At 56.4% G+C, this 16,809-nt stretch overlaps 2 protein-coding genes across 6 annotated transcripts; one reads left to right on the forward strand and one right to left on the reverse strand.

The window, feature by feature from the left end:
- Window positions 1-346: 346 nt before the first annotated feature.
- THBS3 (thrombospondin 3) lies at window positions 347-10,556 on the reverse strand. Of its 5 annotated transcripts, none has more exons than XM_031436145.2 (23): window positions 10,444-10,556; window positions 9,212-9,418; window positions 8,346-8,602; window positions 8,137-8,239; window positions 7,364-7,390; window positions 7,074-7,156; window positions 6,933-6,984; window positions 6,548-6,696; window positions 6,031-6,171; window positions 5,723-5,800; window positions 5,204-5,356; window positions 4,881-4,991; window positions 4,680-4,787; window positions 4,221-4,380; window positions 3,786-3,904; window positions 3,596-3,648; window positions 3,119-3,312; window positions 2,752-2,930; window positions 2,595-2,643; window positions 2,214-2,410; window positions 1,800-1,972; window positions 735-874; window positions 347-649 (listed from the first exon to the last, which is right to left on the reverse strand). In XM_031436145.2, exons 1-23 carry the CDS (start codon window positions 10,520-10,522, stop codon window positions 591-593), a joined length of 2,871 nt encoding a protein of 956 aa, XP_031292005.2. In that variant the 5' UTR covers window positions 10,523-10,556; the 3' UTR covers window positions 347-590. The 5 variants fall into 5 exon arrangements, with proteins under 5 accessions (XP_031292005.2, XP_031292006.2, XP_064333887.1 ...); XM_031436146.2 differs by having other exon boundaries at window positions 2,845-2,930; window positions 10,444-10,540; XM_064477817.1 differs by lacking the exon at window positions 7,074-7,156 and having other exon boundaries at window positions 6,940-6,984; window positions 10,444-10,540.
- An 882-nt stretch (window positions 10,557-11,438) lies between these two features.
- On the forward strand, window positions 11,439-16,428 carry MTX1 (metaxin 1). Its single transcript, XM_010979843.3, is given in 8 exon segments — window positions 11,439-11,960; window positions 12,930-12,999; window positions 13,132-13,211; window positions 14,746-14,838; window positions 15,015-15,197; window positions 15,323-15,399; window positions 15,836-15,990; window positions 16,091-16,428. Coding segments are annotated over 8 exon segments (1,395 nt in total). The 3' UTR covers window positions 16,306-16,428.
- Window positions 16,429-16,809: the final 381 nt, after the last annotated feature.

A 16,809-nucleotide genomic window follows, 5' to 3' on the forward strand; every position in this document is an offset into this window, starting at 1 on the left:
CGGCCCCCCGGCCTCCCCCTCACCCCGAGCGGGGCAGTCCCAGCCCTCCTGGCTGTCGATCCCGGCTGTTCTTAGACTGGAGTGTCGCCGCTGCCACCGTGAGTAAGTGGAGCTGGGAGGACTTTTGTCATCCTTCTACCAGCACCCCATCCTTCACCTAACCCCTCCTCCGCGTCCTTCACCTAACCCCTATCCAGCACCTTCCTCACCGTGCCCCAAACTCAGCCAAACTTCCTCTAGATTTCTCACTTCCATTCTACTAGCCCTCTTCCCTACCCACCTCAGGTTTCTTTCCTGCTCCCCACTCTATCCCAGAAAAATCTCTAAAATAAGTAATTGCACTGGCTTAGAAAACAACTGGAACTTTATGGCAATGTGCTGTTATCTTTCCTGGGGTTAGTGCCTGAGAAATACCCCTTGAAATACCCCCTGATCAGTGGGGTCACCAACCCTCAGGGGCTGAACTCCTGGTGGGTACCAGAGGAGGGTCTGTATTTGGCTGAGGAGCTGTAGATTAGACCCCAGGGTCTCCAGAATGGACCCCAAGGCCAGAGTCTAAAATCAGGATTCGGAATCCGGTGGCCACCTTGTCACACTCTTCCCTGGAGCAGCTGCCTCCGGAATGGCTCAAAGTCCTCGGGCACTGTGTCTGAGGAAGGAGATGTGATTAGGGTCAGAAGATGTGACTCTCCCATGAGGGCATGAGAGGTCAGGCTGATCTTCTAAAGCCTCACCATTGCATCGATACTGGAGATTGGACCAAATGATGTTTTCTTGGGAGAAGCAGAATACACCAAGACGCCCCCCTCTCATGGATGTGTCAATGATCACCCCAGAATCCGCCACTAGCTGGGGCCCCTCATAAAGCTTCACCCTGTCCAGGATAGGGGTGTCCATTGGTGCTATGGTGCCAGTGGGCACTATGCCACCATGCCCCAGCCCAGCTCATCCCCAACCGGCCTTTGGGCTCACCAGGCCAGAGAGAGAAGGGAGGTGGGTAACAGGGAGGAGGGAAAGGGGAGGGAAGGGGGTGCTTTTCTCAGGCCTAGGGCCCCTGGTCTTTGTCCGGCCCCCTTTGCATCTCAAAGCAGCAGCCGCATTCCAAGCGAGGATTGGGTTGCCATGACGATGAGCACAAAGGGCTGGGGGGTGAAGTCACCCGCTTCCCAGGCTCTAGTCCACCCCCCCATCCCCTGCCTTGGCGCCCCACAGCCCCAGGCACCTTAAAGGGGAACCAACTCAAGTCCCTGCACTCTGGGCTCCTGACCATTTCCCCTCCCTTCCCTGTCATCCCCACCAACTAGGAAATGCAAACTTGTGGACAGAGTGCTGAACTGAGGGGCCTGGCTCGGCTACCAAGGCAGGCATGGAGTCTGGGCCTCGGTTAGCTCTTCTGTAAATGAGGATCCCTTCCAGGTCAGACACTTTGATGAGGCAGGTTCTGGGCTGTACCAGTGACAGGGCCCGATGTAATGTGCCTTCCACAGGCTGCTGGGGGTAAGAGGCTTCCAGAGGCACCCTCATTTTACAGAGGGGAAAATGAAGCACAAAAAAAGGACTCGCCCAACATTGTCTACAGGTTCTTGGCAGCACCACAGCCCAGGCTGCCTTATGTTAGGAGGAAAGCAGGGCCAGAGTAGTGAGTCTGCAGTGAGAGGGGAGACGGGGAGAAGGGGTCCCAGTCCAGGCCCGTGGCACCAAGGCACTGAGGACAGGGGACGTCACTGGGGAATCCCAGCTAAAGGTGAAGGCAATGCCGGGCCTGGGGTCCCTCGGGAGGGCTCAGCTCCTCCCCTCACCGAATATAGCCAACTTGAGGCCGGTGCAGCAGCTGCCAGCGGTAAGAGGTCTTGTCACGCCAGCCCACATTTCGTGGGTCGGTCCACAGCAGTCGTACCTGATCAGGGGTGTGGCCAGTGTGCCACAGGGCATTCCTGAGGTGCTCGCCTGGGCCAGACACTGATGTTACGGCCTACGGGGCATCAGCAAAGACAGTGGGTCAACCACAGGCTCCGAATTAGGGAAGACAACGGGTCGGTAAGTGCGGGTGGAAAAGGAAGTCAGGAGAATATTCTGGAGGCCCAGGGAGCCAACCTCCTGGGCAGATGTCTGGGTAAGAGGGTTCCCACTGAGGCAGTGGGGGAGGCCCCAGGGGTTGGTGGGAGAGGCTTCGGGAAAGGGCCCTGGCTTGGGGAATCTGGGCAGTGTGGGACCTTGAGCTGCAGCCCGGGCTGGGCAACAGCCCGGAAGGGTGTGGCCTGCCAGTAGGTCTGCTCCGTTTGCTTCCACATGACCACGTAGAAGCGGCCGCTGTCCTGATAGCTGAAGAGAAAGCCTGCGTAGTCATCGTCAGTCACTGTGTTCACGTGGAAGGTGCCTTCAAAGTCCACACCATTGAAGGCTGTGTATCCTGGGGGCAGGCGGGTGGGCGGGATCAGGGGCAGGGGCAGCAAAGCAGCTGGTGGCCCACTGCGGGGTGCGGGTAGGGAGGGATGCCTGCTGTATGTATGACTAGCTTGCCCCCCATCCTCTGCCTACAGGATCCCTCCATTTGGAAATTACGAACATTGTTGAATTGGGTATCCCTTACATACCAACTGCCAGGCCGGGGTCACTATTCATGGTCTGAACGATTTCCATGCCCTGGTGGTATGCAGGAAGAAGAAAGCCCTGGTCCAGGTGCGCTGCCCCCGCTAGGCCCTGCCTGTTGGTCTCCTATCACAGCACCCACCCAGCCCACTGCCCTAGTACCTGGTTGAGCACGACCCAATTTGGGTCAATCTGAGCATCACCCTCAGGATCCAGGACGACGGTCTGATAAGCCCGAAAATCCGTGAGGGTTACCTCTGCACTTTCAGGGCACACGTCCAGGGGGTCGACTACGGCATCATTGTCAAAGTCATCCTCACACACGTCACCAACACCATTGCCTGGGCAGCGTGAAGCCAGGCGCTCAGGAAGGCCCTGGCCACTGCCACAAGCCAGCACTACCACTTCTTGGGCCTTGCGTTGCGGACACCTCTCCCCACCCTGCCTTCCCTCACTCCCCAGCAAGGCCTACCGTCCCTCCCTGAGCAAAGCCCACATCAGTTCAAGCCTCTGGGGACCCCAGCCTCACCATCTGAGTCCTTCTGATTGGGATTGGGTACCAGGCGACAGTTATCAGGACCAGGAGGCACGTAATCTGGGATACTGTCATTGTCATCGTCCCCATCACACTCGTCTCCAAGTCCGTCATTGTCTGAGTCCAGCTGGGAGCTGTTCGGCAGCTGTGGGCAATTGTCCTTGGTGTCCTGATGTCCATCCCCATCACTGTCCAGGAGAACAGGCACCAAATAAAGGCTTTTAAAGGTACCACATTCTTCCCCACTCTTCTTAGGAGACTCTCTGGGGTATACCCTGCATTCAGCCAGACCCCTTGAAGTCAGCCAAATGAGGTGAAGGTCCAGCAGGAGGAATGGAAGGTAGACAATGGGAATGACCTCCTGCTCAACAGTAGTGGAGAATTAAGATTAGACCCTAGAGGGAACTGAGAATATACGAGGAAATTAAAGTATCCCCTGTAAGACCTTCCATCTTTTGGCCAAAACCCTACCTGTCTTCATTGGTGTCACAGACATCCCCCACCAGGTCACTGTCTGCATCTGTCTGAGAGAGAGGGATCTGTTCTCACCATCTCCTTTTGTTAACTCCGAAGAGGCTAACCTGACCGCTTCCCATCCAAAGGGCTGGGCTTCATCCACCAGTCACCCCACCCCTTCCCTGCCCTCTCCATTCCCCTGTACCTGGGTAGGATTGCTCATTTCAGGGCAGCTGTCGCAAGCATCTCCCACCCCATCCTCATCCCTATCTGTCTGTAAGGGGTTGGGCACTTTAGGGCAATTGTCCAATCCATTGGGGATGCCTAGAAGATATGAGGGTAACACAAGGTTATCACTAGAATGTATCACACTCTCTCTTCTAGGTTGGTGAAAGCCCTGACTTTTGCCTCCCATCCAGAGGACAGCTGCTCAGGAAATCTGCCTGTCCCTTGTCTCATCCTCTTGCCCAGTCCCTGCCTAACCCCACAGCCTACATCATGTTCCCACTGATATCCATCTCATGCACAGTGACTTCCCCCAGCATCACCCTCCCCGGATTCTCAGCCTCCCTGCCTCATTCCCACCCGTCTCCAAATTCTTACAGGTTTCCCAGCCACCCCCTCTGCCCCAGGCCTGCACCATCCCCATCCACGTCGTTGTCACAGGCATCCCCTTCCCCATTGCCATCTGTGTCCTTCTGGTCATTGTTGGGAACGTTGGGGCAGTTGTCACAGGCATCACCAAATGAATCTGTATCTGAGTTTTGCTGGTCCTTGTTGGGGAAGAGCCGACAGTTGTCCTGGGGTGAAGGGAGAGAGTCAGGCACTCCCTAGAGCCACTGGCCACCTTGCACCTTCTTTGTCCCTGTGCCATCCTCTACAATCACCATTCCTGTGATGGACCACCTACTTGGCACAGTCCCACCCCCCCCAACCTCCATGTAATCCACCTCATCCTGGGCACCAGGCTTATGTCTCTTTAATATGCAGTCCTAGGGACCTTCCTGGGGAGCTGCCAGTGACCAAGTGGGGACAGGGTTATGGGATAAGGCAACAGAGTTGCAGAGGAGCTGGAAGGGGCAGGACATCTAGGAGCCACCTCAACATTCTTGATCCCGTCCCCATCAGCATCATCATCGCACTGGTCCCCTACGCCATCATTATCAGCATCTTCCTGCCCAGAGTTGGGTGTCAGAAGGCAGTTATCCTAAAGGATGGGGGGGAGGAAGTTGATGGATGAGTTCTCTCCTGTCCCAGACTGGGGCGCCCTATCTGCTCACTCGCCACCGACCCCCTGCACCTGCTTGCAGTGTTTGTTGTTGTCCATGCAGGGCAGCGCCTGGTCCGGGTAGCCATCGATGTCCGTGTCAGGCCCACACACATTTCCGTTCCCGGCCCAGCCCACGTTACACTGGGCAACACAAAGGGTAGGAGTTAGTGGCCTGGGCTGGCTCCCCACACACCCCCTTTTCCTGCTTCAGGCTCTATTCTCACCAATCAGTTTCTGGGCCGAGGCCCCACTCCCTTTCCCATGCAGGCCCCCATCCTAGCCCCTAAACATGTTTACTAGCCCTACCCCTCCCCCAGATTCCCCTTTTCTTCCAAGCCCTGGCCCTAGCTCACCGAGCAGGACACTGCACCATTGCGTTCAAAGAGACAGTGCGCGTGGACATGGCATGGGCTGTGGGCTGGGCTGTGGCAGGTCCGGGCTGGGAAGCAGCCGTAGCTCTGGTTGCCCAGGAAGCCCAAGCGACAGGGACCACACTTGAAAGAGCCCTAAGGGTAGGGAAGCAGTGTCTCAGGAAGGAGGATCAGCCTGCCAGGCAGCTAGGACCAGCACAGTCCCTCCAGGGGTGGAGGAGGGGCCCTCACAGCTAATATGCCAGGTCAATCCCTTATATCCTGTAGGGTCTCCTGACAACCTCTCAAGGTGGGGAATAGTCCCATTTTTCAAGTGAGGATGCTGAGGCAAAGAAAAGGTAAATAACTAGCTAAAGGTCATGGCTAGTAAGAGGCAGAACCAGAATTCCAAACCAGGTCCACATGGGACACCTACTATGTGGAGGGAGGAGGGGAGCAGAAAGCAGGAAGTCTGAAGAGGGGGTTGCACATCCCCACCGCCCACTCAGGGTGTTAACTCACCACAGTGTTGGTGCAGATGGAGTTTGGGTCACAGCCACCATTGTTACCGTCATTGCATTCATCAATATCGTTGCAGACCTGAAGGGGCAGACTTTGGGTAGAACCATAGCTGCGGTGGGTCTCCTCAGATACAGGAGAAAGCACTGGTATGGCCTTAACTGTGAACACGGACATGAAGCACAGGCCCCAAACCAATGCAAAGCCAGTAGCCTCATCCCGTTTATCTCAAAGGCTCCACATTCAACCCAGAAGCCCCTGACCCCCCACAAGGCCCAAATCTCTTATCCACATACTCTACCCAACCTGACCTGTTTGCTGGCCCGGGCATAGTCGATGCCCACACCAGACACCTGTGTGCCTTTGTAGCCTCGAGGACAGGCCTCACAGTGGAAGCCAGGCATGGTGTTGATGCAGCTGGAGCCCGGGAAACAGGGGTCAGCATGAGCACACTGGGGACCAGACGAGACGGAAGAGGTCAGGCCACTGCCTGTGATCCTAGGGCCACTGCTCCTGGTCTCCCGTTTGCAGGCCTCCCCTCCCCATCCTCGTCATGCTCTGATCCCACCCCAGGCCGTCCTGTGGGTTCCCTCCTGGCTGATCTTCTCAAATTGCCCCTGCCACACTCCCAGCCCCTTTCCTGCATGGCCCTGTAGTCTTTGCCCCGGCCCTCCCGCCTCCCACCCTTCCCACAGTTCTTTGGTGGTCTCCACTCTCTCTTCAACTACGAGCTCCTGCTTCTAACCAACATTCACCCCACCTTCTTGGGCCTCTCCTAACTTCCTCACCCCCGCTTTCTGTGCCCTTCCAGAGTCTGTCCTCCCCCACCTCATTGATGTCAGTGCAGTAGGTGCCGTTGCCCTTAAGGCCAGGGGGACAGGGCCCACAGCGGTAGCCAGGGTACTCGTACACTTCCATGCAGTCCACGCCTCGGAAGCAGGGGCTGGGGCTGCAGTGGGAACGCTGTTCATGGAAGCCTGGGGGCAGAGGGGTGAGCACAGTCAGAGCCACCCAGATTTTTTTTAAAAATTTTGAGGATTCGGTTTATTTATTTATTTTTTTGATGGAGGTACTGGGAATTGAACCCAGGACCTCATGCGTGCTGTGCCCTCCCCAAGAGGTCACTATTTAATTCACCAGCAGTAGAGGCCAAAGCCATGCGGCAGGGAACACAGTGATGGCACCTGGAGCCCTCCCCTACTCTCCCACTCACCGCACACCTGACACTCCATGATGGTGTTTCGGATCAGGGACATTTCCTTCACCTGTTAGACAGAAGGATGGGGAGGAATCAGCTCTCGGCCTCTGCCACCCCATCCCAGAATCAGCACCACCCTTCACCAGCCCACGAAACCTGGTCTCGGATATCATCCCGCAGCTCTACCAGGATCTGGTTGAAGAGGGTGAGTTGAGTGACCAGCGCCTTGGTCTGCTCCCCTGTCAGGGTCCAGGGTGTGGAGAGGCTCAGAAGTGGGGCACCAGCTCTGGCCTCTTTCTAGGTATTAAGCCAGGTCCTGCCACTACTGCTCACCCCTCCCCCACCTTTAAACCCCACCCCATTCCTGGCTGAAGGAGACTGGGTTGCAGGCAGCTGGGCCTCCTCCCCACCCTCATGCCCCCTCCACCTTTCCATGGCCTACTCACCTAGGATGGAGTGGAGTGCATTGGTCACTAGAGAGGACAAGAAAACAGAGGGTGGAGATGTGAGGAGGGGCCTGGCTGGTGAAGAGGAGGAAAGGAGGGACAGGAACAAAGGGCTGGAGCCTTGGAATAAAGGTATGCGTGGTGTCAAACTGTGGTCGAAATACAAATCCTCCTGGTTCCCAGGCATGGTAGTGGCAGGTGGGATCCAAGTGAGACATGACCCAAAGGAGGGCCAGGGACCCAGTGCGTTACATTTCCTCCCTCTAAAGATTCCACCACAAGAATGCTTTCTTTGAAATGGAGAAGTGGGTGTTTTATTTATGCGAGAGCCTCTGAGCATCCCTGTCAGGCCAGGCAGATGAGCAACACTCAAAGAAACTGCTGGTAGGGTACAGACAATGATGGGAACTAAAAGACCCAAGACCCTTAGCTCAGTTAACCAAGAAAGACCAAGCAGTTAACGTCTTCACCTTTATTCAGGGTTCTTCAGAGTTATAGTCTTTTCTCAGACCTTTTTTTTTTTTTTTTTCTGGCCAACCTGGTAGGCAGGATGACCTTAACAGGGAGATTTTTTTGACCCATGCCTCCTGGGGTGGTGGTATTTGAAGATCACAGGTCAGAGGTGAAGATTTGGGTGACAGGGTCAGAAGCCCCAGTAATAGGTGAGCCAAAGGAATTGGTATTAATGGGGAGACAGGTCAAGAGGATGGGAGTCACCAAAGTTCACAGAACCTGGGGTCCAGGATATCAGCTAACAGAAGTCTCTGTGTTACCTGCACTGTGAATGGACTCATCTCCCTGGAACGGACACTCACTCAGGGCTCCAACCCGGGCCATGGACCCGCCCAAAATTATTTTCATAGATTCCACGAAACCCTGGGGGGGACAGGAACAGAGTAGGGTGGCAGAACCTACCAGCTCCTCCTCCCATCAGTGCAAACTGTATCCACAGACATGCAGAGGGTCCTCCCTTCCTGCTCACCTGCATCCTTAAATAAGCCTTCTGTCCAGTCCTAATCTCCAGCCCATTGACCTCTGCTGGAGGAATGGGGGCCAGTGCTGGAAGGCCAGCATGCTGGTCGCCCAGTTTGCAGTCCACATAGAGCTGCAGGGCCGGGCTGGGTCTGGATGGACCTCGGAGTCGCAGGAGAGCCGTGTGTGTGCGCCCATCAGCCAGGCCTGCTTGCTGTAGGTTCACTGCATGGACTTTGCCATCCTCCCGCTGGTACCGCACCAGCACTGCCCAGAAGGGGAGGTCAGTATGGGCACTGTCCACACCCCTGTCTCCCAGTTGAGCCTTGGATCAGTTCTTCTGAACACCATATCTCTAGGGCTATCGTTCCATATTCAGCTAAGTATCTCTAGACACCTTGTACATAGTAGATATGTGATAAATGTTTTTCTTTTTTTTTTTTTTAATGGAGGTGCTGGGGATTGAATCCAGGAACTAATGCATGCTAAGCAAGCGCTCTACCACTGAGCTATACCCACCCCGCCAATAAATGTTTTTCAAATTGGTTTAAAGACTAGGACTTTCTTAGTCATCGGTAGCATCAGATCACTCTATCCCCTGCTAGAATGGCAGCTGCTTCTGTACCAACTGAACTGTCCCAAGGGTCTGAGGGACCTCTCTATACCACTAGTGGGGCACAGAGACGTGCCTCCCCTTCCCCCAGGCACACCCACATACAACATGCCACCCCTACAAATGCCTCACCCTGTTGTTTGGGTGCCTGGCCTCCTGAGGTTCCTCCTACACACCCCTTACCAGGTGCCCCTGGTGCCTGGGCACAGCCCAGAGTGCTCAAAGGGATCACCACTGCAGGAAAGGAGATGCCCACCAGTCACCTTTGTTGATCTTGCCCACGACAGAGGCCTCCAGCCACCGTGTGTTGTCTTGGCGAGAGTAGAGGCCGAAGAGGACACCGCCCTGCTTGGGGGGCAGGCGGAAGGTGGACAAGAGGTAGATGTCCCCAGCAGTGAGCAAGGCTGTCCGGATCTTCTCTGCCACAGCTACCATCTGCCTGGACTCGCCCACAGTCAGCAGGTCAATCACTGGCCAGGCAGGGATTATCAAGGTCAGGCTCCTGTCAAATGCTAAGGCCTGATCTCTCCTTTGAACCTTCAGGGTGGCATCCTTCATCACTACCCGATAGTGTTAGTCATCACCTCAAAATCCAACCCTTGTTGCTATCAGAGGACCAGGCACTGTGCCTTTCTACTGCCACTCTCTGGGAACCTGGCAGGCTGAGCCTCACTGGGAATTACAGAAACAGCGCCCTGCAAACTTGAGATGCCCCCACCAGGTGGCGCAAAGGAGTCACTGTGCTGATCCCAGGCAGGAGTAGCACCTGGTGCCCCCAGTGCAGAAATGGGAAGGCAGTTTCTCTTATACACTGCTGGGTTTGGCTCATTCCACACCCTAGTGTCCCTCCTCCCATACTGAGGGTTCAGTACACTCGCTCTAGATGAGGACAGCTGCCCACTGAAAGCTCTGACCCTCCTACTGTCTGGCTCTCTCCCATAGGAACATAGGACCCAGCTCCTCTGCCTCCTGTGTCCTAGCCAATCTGTGGTTTCCCTTCCAGCCAGTAAAGAATCTGTGCCTGTGTCATCTGCTCCAACTACCTCTCCCACATCCACAGGCCCATCCTACAACCAGACCTCCAGGAGAGACCAGACTTCATCTCCCCTACCCTGCCCTCCCCCCATCCCCCCATCCCCCCCCCCCCTGCCCCAGCTCTTAGGCAGCCAGGAGCTCAGGGCTGGAATAAGCCCACCTCTGAGCTGCTCTGCGAGACCCTGGGGTGCCTGGGGATGCTCAGACACCAACCCAGCCCTAGCATCCAGCTCTTGAGTCCTCTACCCTGGCCTCATGCTGAACCTGGCAAGCTCCCACTCATCCATCACGTTCTGGTGTCAACTCCTCCCCCCCCCAGGGCCATAATTTCATCAACTCTTCCCTCCCGTTCAATTTCAGGACTCTCCCATCTCCCCTTGCCCACATGTTCCCTGCTACTAAGCTGGGGGCAAATGGGGAGGAGACAGAGAGGGGTCTAAGAGGATGGAGACAGGCTTACCCTGCAGGTCCTGACTGGCAGATGAGAAAGTGCAAAGGAGGAGAAGAGCCAGGGCCCCCCGAAGTTCCTGCGTCTCCATGCCGCTCAGCCGGCTCACTACCCCTGGCAGGCAGGCGGCTTGGGAGGGGAAAAGGCTAGGCGGAGAGCAGGAGCGGGGGGCGGAGGGACTGGAAGGGGGAGTTGAAGGGGGGGGGGGGATGCCGGCAGGCGGTGGGGGGGGGTGTGAAACAAAGAGCTGCCAATCACCCTGGAGGCATCCCCAGCTCCGGGAACCAGGGGCACTAGGGAAGTGTCCTGGAGGCCTCCTTGCCTCCTGACTCTAACGGTGCTCTCCCCCAGGTGCCTCCTTCTCTCCCGGCATCTCGCTGTTGGGGGCTGCTACCGAATGCTACTGTTTTCTGGAAGTCACAGTTGGGGAAGGCAGGAACCCTTGGCAGGGGCAGTGCCAGACAGTGGGCATTATTCCACAGCTGGCATGAGAGAATTCCAAGGGAGTGGCCGAAACTAACTTGCTATAGTGCCCAGGGGATGTCCACATGGCATGAAGTTTGCTGCTCTGACTAAGCAAGTGCTTTTTATTAGGGTTAGGGTCCCACGACTTGTGTTTGTTACTCCATTTTCCCTCATTCCTAGGAAAACTTGGAGTCTGGAAGCGTCCAGCGGGAACCAGAGGAAGAGTCTGAAACAGTGGTCAGTGAGGTTGGAGTGAAGGAAAGAGGAAAGGGACACCAAAGAGAGAAGTAGACCAGAGGACAGGCCAAGGGCCAGGGGCGACACTGGGAACACTGGGGGTACTGGCGAACAGGCTGTGACCCGGATGAAGCGGAGGGGCGCCTTGGTTCCCGTTACCAAGGCAACAGCTCGCGAGCCCCACCTCCCCTCCCCCACCCAGGCCCCAGCCGGGCCTAGCTCTGTCCGCCGCCACCGCCCCTGTTTTGTTTCCATGGCGACAGGAGGCGCAGGGCAGGCTCCAAACATAACGCGCTGTGGAAAACATGCAGCTCGGGGGACCCCCCCGCAGCCCCCGCTAGGGGCTGAGCCCTAAGGGGCCCCGGAGCAGCCTAGACCTCTTGCAGATTTGCGAAGGCCCCCAGAGCCCGCCCAGGAGCACAAAACCCCCTTCTCCGGGGCCCGCCGCGCCTTCGGGGGCTCGGGACTCCCCTCGGCCGAAGCGCCCTGATTCTGCAAGGCGCGCCGGGCTGAGAGCCCTTCCCCCCTTCGGGAGCCGCCTCTGGATCAGGCGGTGGCCGCCTTCCCCCGAAGCCCTGGGCTCCGCCCCACGCCGTCAGGCTGCCTCTCGGGCCGGGACAAGCCGCGCCTTCCGGAGGGCCTCCCCCGGCTCCCCACCGCCAGCGGCTGGATGGCCGGGGGGCGGATCCGCGCGGTGGAGGGTTGAAGCGCAGAGGGAGGTGCTTCCGGGACAGAGGGCGGGCAAGATGGCGGCGCCCATGGAGCTGTTCTGCTGGTCAGGGGGCTGGGGGCTGCCGTCAGTGGACCTGGACAGCTTGGCCGTGCTGGTGAGGGGTGGCGCCGGCGCCCTTTGCTACGCCCTGGTGGACTGGGGAGGGGTCCTGGACTAGCCGATCTTCCGAATTTTGTCAGGGCGCCTCAGCACAGGCTTAGTGGGGGAAAGTGAGGCAATCAACGGGCCTGGCCTGTGTGGGCTCAATGTCCTGTGCCATAGCAGCCTAGGGTTTGTTTAGCAATAGAAAGAGGCCTAGTCACGGGTTCAGGAGATGGGTTTTAGTCCTTGCACATCCATTTATTGGCTGTGTGACCTTGGGGCGATCCCTTCTCCCTGGGCGCTGTTTTCTTCATCCGGAGATTTACTAAGGCTGGACCATCTCAGGATTCTCCGGCTTGGCGTTGCTGCCTTTTCAGTTTCCCTTTCCTCCCTTTCACTTAACATTTTTACTGAGGTTATTGTTTATTGAACCAAAAGGCCCACAGCCAGGCTCTGTAGAAAGAGCTTTGGAGTCAGACTAGTTCACTCATTCACTCACTGTTTTATTTAACAAGCATGTATTAGGCCTCTTCCAAAGACCAAATGTTGGCATGCAAAGATGAATAGCACTTGATTGTTCCCCTGGAGTTGTCTACAGAAAGGTAGACATGTCAGCAAATAAATGTAATAAAATTTTTAGGTGTTATGGTATAAGTAGGAAAAGGCCATAGAGCCTGCCAAGGATGGGCATGGTTAGTGCTTCCAAGTGAGGGGAGGCTAGGTGTTCACCAGGTAGATGGCAGGAAAAGATAGAAGGAAGGATTTTCTTGGCTGATTTGTAATCCTGGACGTGTCCATCACCTCTCTGAGCCCTGTGTTGCCCATTGTAAAATGGAAACAGTAATGTCTACCTCTTTTTTTGTGAGGCAATTACTAAGCATAGAACATAGCACAGATGGTATTAAGTAAATGTTATTTCTTTTCTTGATTCCCCTGTGGGGGCCATGTCCCTGGCCTCTGCCTTCTGCTTCCTTCCCTGCAGACTTACGCCAGATTTACTGGTGCCCCACTCAAAGTGCACAAGATCACCAACCCCTGGCGGAGCCCTTCAGGTACCCAGTGTCCCTGGGGGGTGAGGAAGGGAGTGTACAAGGGGAAGAGCAGGAGACAGACAGGAATGTGGTGCAATTATGTATGGATAGGCAGCTAAGGGTCTGGTGGACACACTTCTTTCTCAATGTCAGGAACTCTGCCTGCCCTTCAGACCAGTCATGGAGAGGTCATCTCAGTACCACACAAGATCATCACCCACCTTCGAAAAGAGGTAGGTGGCTTGGGTAGGGGGGCTGCCAGTGAGAGAAGTTCAGTCAATTCAGGGCAACACACATTTATTGAGCACCAAGTATATGCCAGACTAGACGCAGGTGACCCAGAGTTTCAAGGACACAGACAATGTTGCTGTGAGGTAGTAAGTCAAAGGCTAGAGATTAAACTGAGGCACTGTGGGGGCATCCAGAGACACAGTGCCTTATGCCTTCTGGGTGAGGAAGGGAGAGATGAATGGGCTGATAACACATGGAAGGGAAAAGAGAGTAGGAGAGAACAGCTGGCTCAGATGAGGCCCTCAAAGATGGGACCAGAGGGAGATTTCTAAGGGCTGTTGCCCTTTTTTCAGGGACTGGGTTTGGCTGAATATGGGGCTCAGGGTAGACAAGGATAAGAGCTAGGGTTAGGGTGGGGGGAATTGAAAGAGCTTTCCAAGAGGAATGGGGAGGCTTAGGCTATGCTTTTCACTCTGTCGTTGGCTATGTGACCTTGCACAAGTTGCTTAACCTCTCAGAGCTGTAAACTCCTTACTTGCAAAAGTAGGGGGCTCAGCCAGAATGCTTTCCAAGGGCTCCTCTAGCTTGGTTCCAAAAGAGAACATGTTGTCAGAAGGGGGAACCCTCGTCTTCATTTCTACTTTCTCAAAGGTGGAGGAACTGGGGAATTAATGGAGGCTTGAGAGACATGGAGAGAGGGAATTCAGGTAAAAGCCAAAGTTCCTGGCTGGGACTGGGCCACTGTTTCCTTATATATGACCATAGCTTTTTCAGTTTCCAAAGAGCTTTCTCCTAACAGAGTCACATTGAGAGAGATTATTACCCCCATTCTGCAGGGGAGAAACTGAGGCTCAGAGAGATTTAAGGATTATTCTCGAAAGGTTATTTGGGGACAAAGTCTATTCAGGATATGGAGGAGGGTGCCGAGGAACAGACATTAGAGCCTAGGAAGGTGTGGCAGGCCGAGACCTGGGGGTATGGTTGGAATGTGTGTGTGGTGGTGGTGGCGCCTGGGCCGTGGAATGAAATAGAAGAAACAGCCAAGAGCTGGGCTTTGGGAAAGCAAGCCAGGGGGCCCTAGACATGGGTTCACTGGGTCCCAGGAGCATGAGGATGGCATCCCCTAGTTCCTGAGGCTTGACTGAGGCCCAACCTGCATCTGGGCTTCACTCTGTTAGTTTTGTGGTGTCTGGATCGGGGAAGTTACTGTTAGAAAGTTGCCGTCAGCAGGCATCCTGCCAGCTTTCCGTGGAAACTCTGGGAGCTGCTCCTGGTTTGCGGCTGGGCCTTCCTTCCTCCCCCCAGTGGGCGCGGGACCTTGACGGCCAGCAGGCTCCAAGGTCCAGGCTTCCCGCCAACAGCAACAGGCTACTGACTGGGCCCAGGCGAGGGGGCCTCAGCGAGAAAAGCTCCTTGCTCTACCTCTGCTACACTCAGAGGTCAGTGTGGGTGGTGGCAGACAGGAGGCCTCCGTCCTTGGGGAAGTGTCCCTGGAGTCCCCCAGCATCCACCTCACAGTGAATGTTTCTTCCACAGAAGTACAATGCTGATTATGATCTGTCAGCCCGGCAAGGGGCAGACACCTTGGCCTTCATGTCTCTGCTAGAGGAGAAGCTGCTCCCGGTGCTGGTGAGTGTGCACAGACCTCCCAGCATGAACGGCCAGCAGGGGAGGGGGTGAGGCATACACACAGACACCCCATACACACACACAGGCTTGGAGCAGCGTGGGGGTCAGAAGCCCACCCCGAGTCAGGCAGGTGCACTGGCTCAGACTGCCTCTTCCTTCCTCCATACCTAATCCAGATACACACTTTTTGGGTAGACGCCAAGAACTATGTGGAAGTGACCCGGAAGTGGTATGCAGAGGCTATGCCCTTTCCCCTCAACTTCTTCCTCCCTGGCCGCATGCAGCGGCAGTACATGGAGCGGCTGCAGCTGCTGTGTGGGGAGCACAGGCCTGAGGATGAGGAAGAGCTGGAGAAGGAGGTACCTGGGACAGGGGGCTGTTGTATGAGAGGAGCCCCAAGGATGACAGCCAGGAATGGGAGTGCCTGGGAGAGGCGGCGGCGCTGTTCCCGCAGCCGCAAGCCTACCTTGTGTCTTCCCTGTAGCTGTACCAAGAGGCTCGGGAATGCCTGACCCTTCTCTCTCAGCGCCTGGGCTCTCAGAAATTCTTCTTTGGAGATGCGTGAGTCTGACTCCAGGGGAATCATAGGTGGCTTGGAAGAAGAGACAGGTTCAGATGTAGCCACAGGGGCTGGGGTGGGCTCAGGTTGTGGACACGAGGTCCTCAGGCTCAGGACAGACACTGGGTCTGATGACAGTGGGGCTACGTGTGGGGCCTGAGCCGCCTCAGTGGTACAGGAGGGTGGGAGGGCTGCCAGGTCCAGGAGGGGCCTGCAGGGCTGTGGGGCACTCAATGTGCCCTTTATGCAGCCCTGGGATAGAGTCCCATTCAAGGCCAGCCTGGCGCCACCTGGGGCGCCCTCCCCACACCACATCCAGAACTGTGTCCTCTCCTCCTCCGGTGGCCCACCGGCTGCCCAGAGCCCCACTCTCAGGGCCAACTCTTCCTCCCACTCCATCTCTCCCCCTTCCCCATCCCATCCTTCTCTCTGCTGCAGCCCCGCCTCCCTGGACGCCTTTGTCTTCAGCTACCTGGCCCTGCTGCAGCAGGCGAAGCTGCCCAGTGGGAAGCTGCAGGCACACCTGCGGGGGCTGCACAACCTCTGTGCCTACTGCACCCACATCCTCAGCCTCTACTTCCCCTGGGAGGGAGGTAACAGACAGATGGTGGAGGCTTGGTGCTAGCCCTGGGGAGAAATGGGCAGGGATCCAGGAGCCAGCCCCCGAGCCCACCTTCCCTTCTTGCCCCTCAGCTGAGGTGCCACCTCCATGCCAGACACCAGCGAGCCCGGAGAATGAGGAGGAACCATACCGGCGCCGGAACCAGATCCTATCTGTGTTGGCGGGGCTGGCAGCCATGGCGGGCTACGCCTTGCTCAGTGGCATTGTTTCCATCCAGCGGGCACCGCCTGCCCGAGCCCCAGGCACACGGGCCCTGGGCATGGCTGAGGAGGATGAAGAGGAATGATTTGTCCTCATGCTCCCAGGACTGATTTTTCTACTGTGATGCATTCCAGAGGCCCCGTGTTTCCCCGTCGTTGGGATGGCTGGAAATGGGGTGCCACCCCCAGAATAAACCTGCTCACACTGACTGGGATCAGACATTCTCTCCTTTAAGGGGCTGCCACTTTTCCTAGCTGGTGCTGGGGGGTCCATCTGGGTGCTTGAATCTACCCACTTGGCGCTTGGCTTCTTTTGCTGCCTGTGCCCTGATGCTGACATCTACATGAGCCCGGTCCTGCATCTCCAAGAAAGACAAACAGTTCCCAGTTTTGGGTCCAGCTTTCCTAGTCTCTTCCTTTCCTTAACCTCTCTCGCCACCGCCCCCCCACCCACCCTCTGTTTGTACAGACAGTGAGCTCACTCTGGGCCCGGGCCCAGTTTCCACAGGCAACCAGCGCACAGCACACGCTCACACAAGCATGGGGGTGGGGGACCACTGGGGCTTCCCGATCCTTTCCCTAGGGGCCTC

Source organism: Camelus dromedarius, chromosome 23 (genome assembly GCF_036321535.1).
Source record: "Camelus dromedarius isolate mCamDro1 chromosome 23, mCamDro1.pat, whole genome shotgun sequence".
Lineage (NCBI taxonomy): Eukaryota > Metazoa > Chordata > Mammalia > Artiodactyla > Camelidae > Camelus > Camelus dromedarius.

Coding starts and splice junctions, on each gene's coding strand:
- THBS3 (XM_031436145.2), bottom strand. CDS start 10,522: ATGGAGACGCAGGAACTTCGGGGGGCCCTGGCTCTTCTCCTCCTTTGC. Junction 7,391..8,136: donor TGAGTCCATTCACAGTGCAG/GTAACACAGAGA, acceptor TGTCCTCTCTAG/TGACCAATGCACTCCACTCC. Junction 4,381..4,679: donor ACGGGATCAAGAATGTTGAG/GTGGCTCCTAGA, acceptor CCTTCACCCCAG/GACAACTGTCGGCTCTTCCC.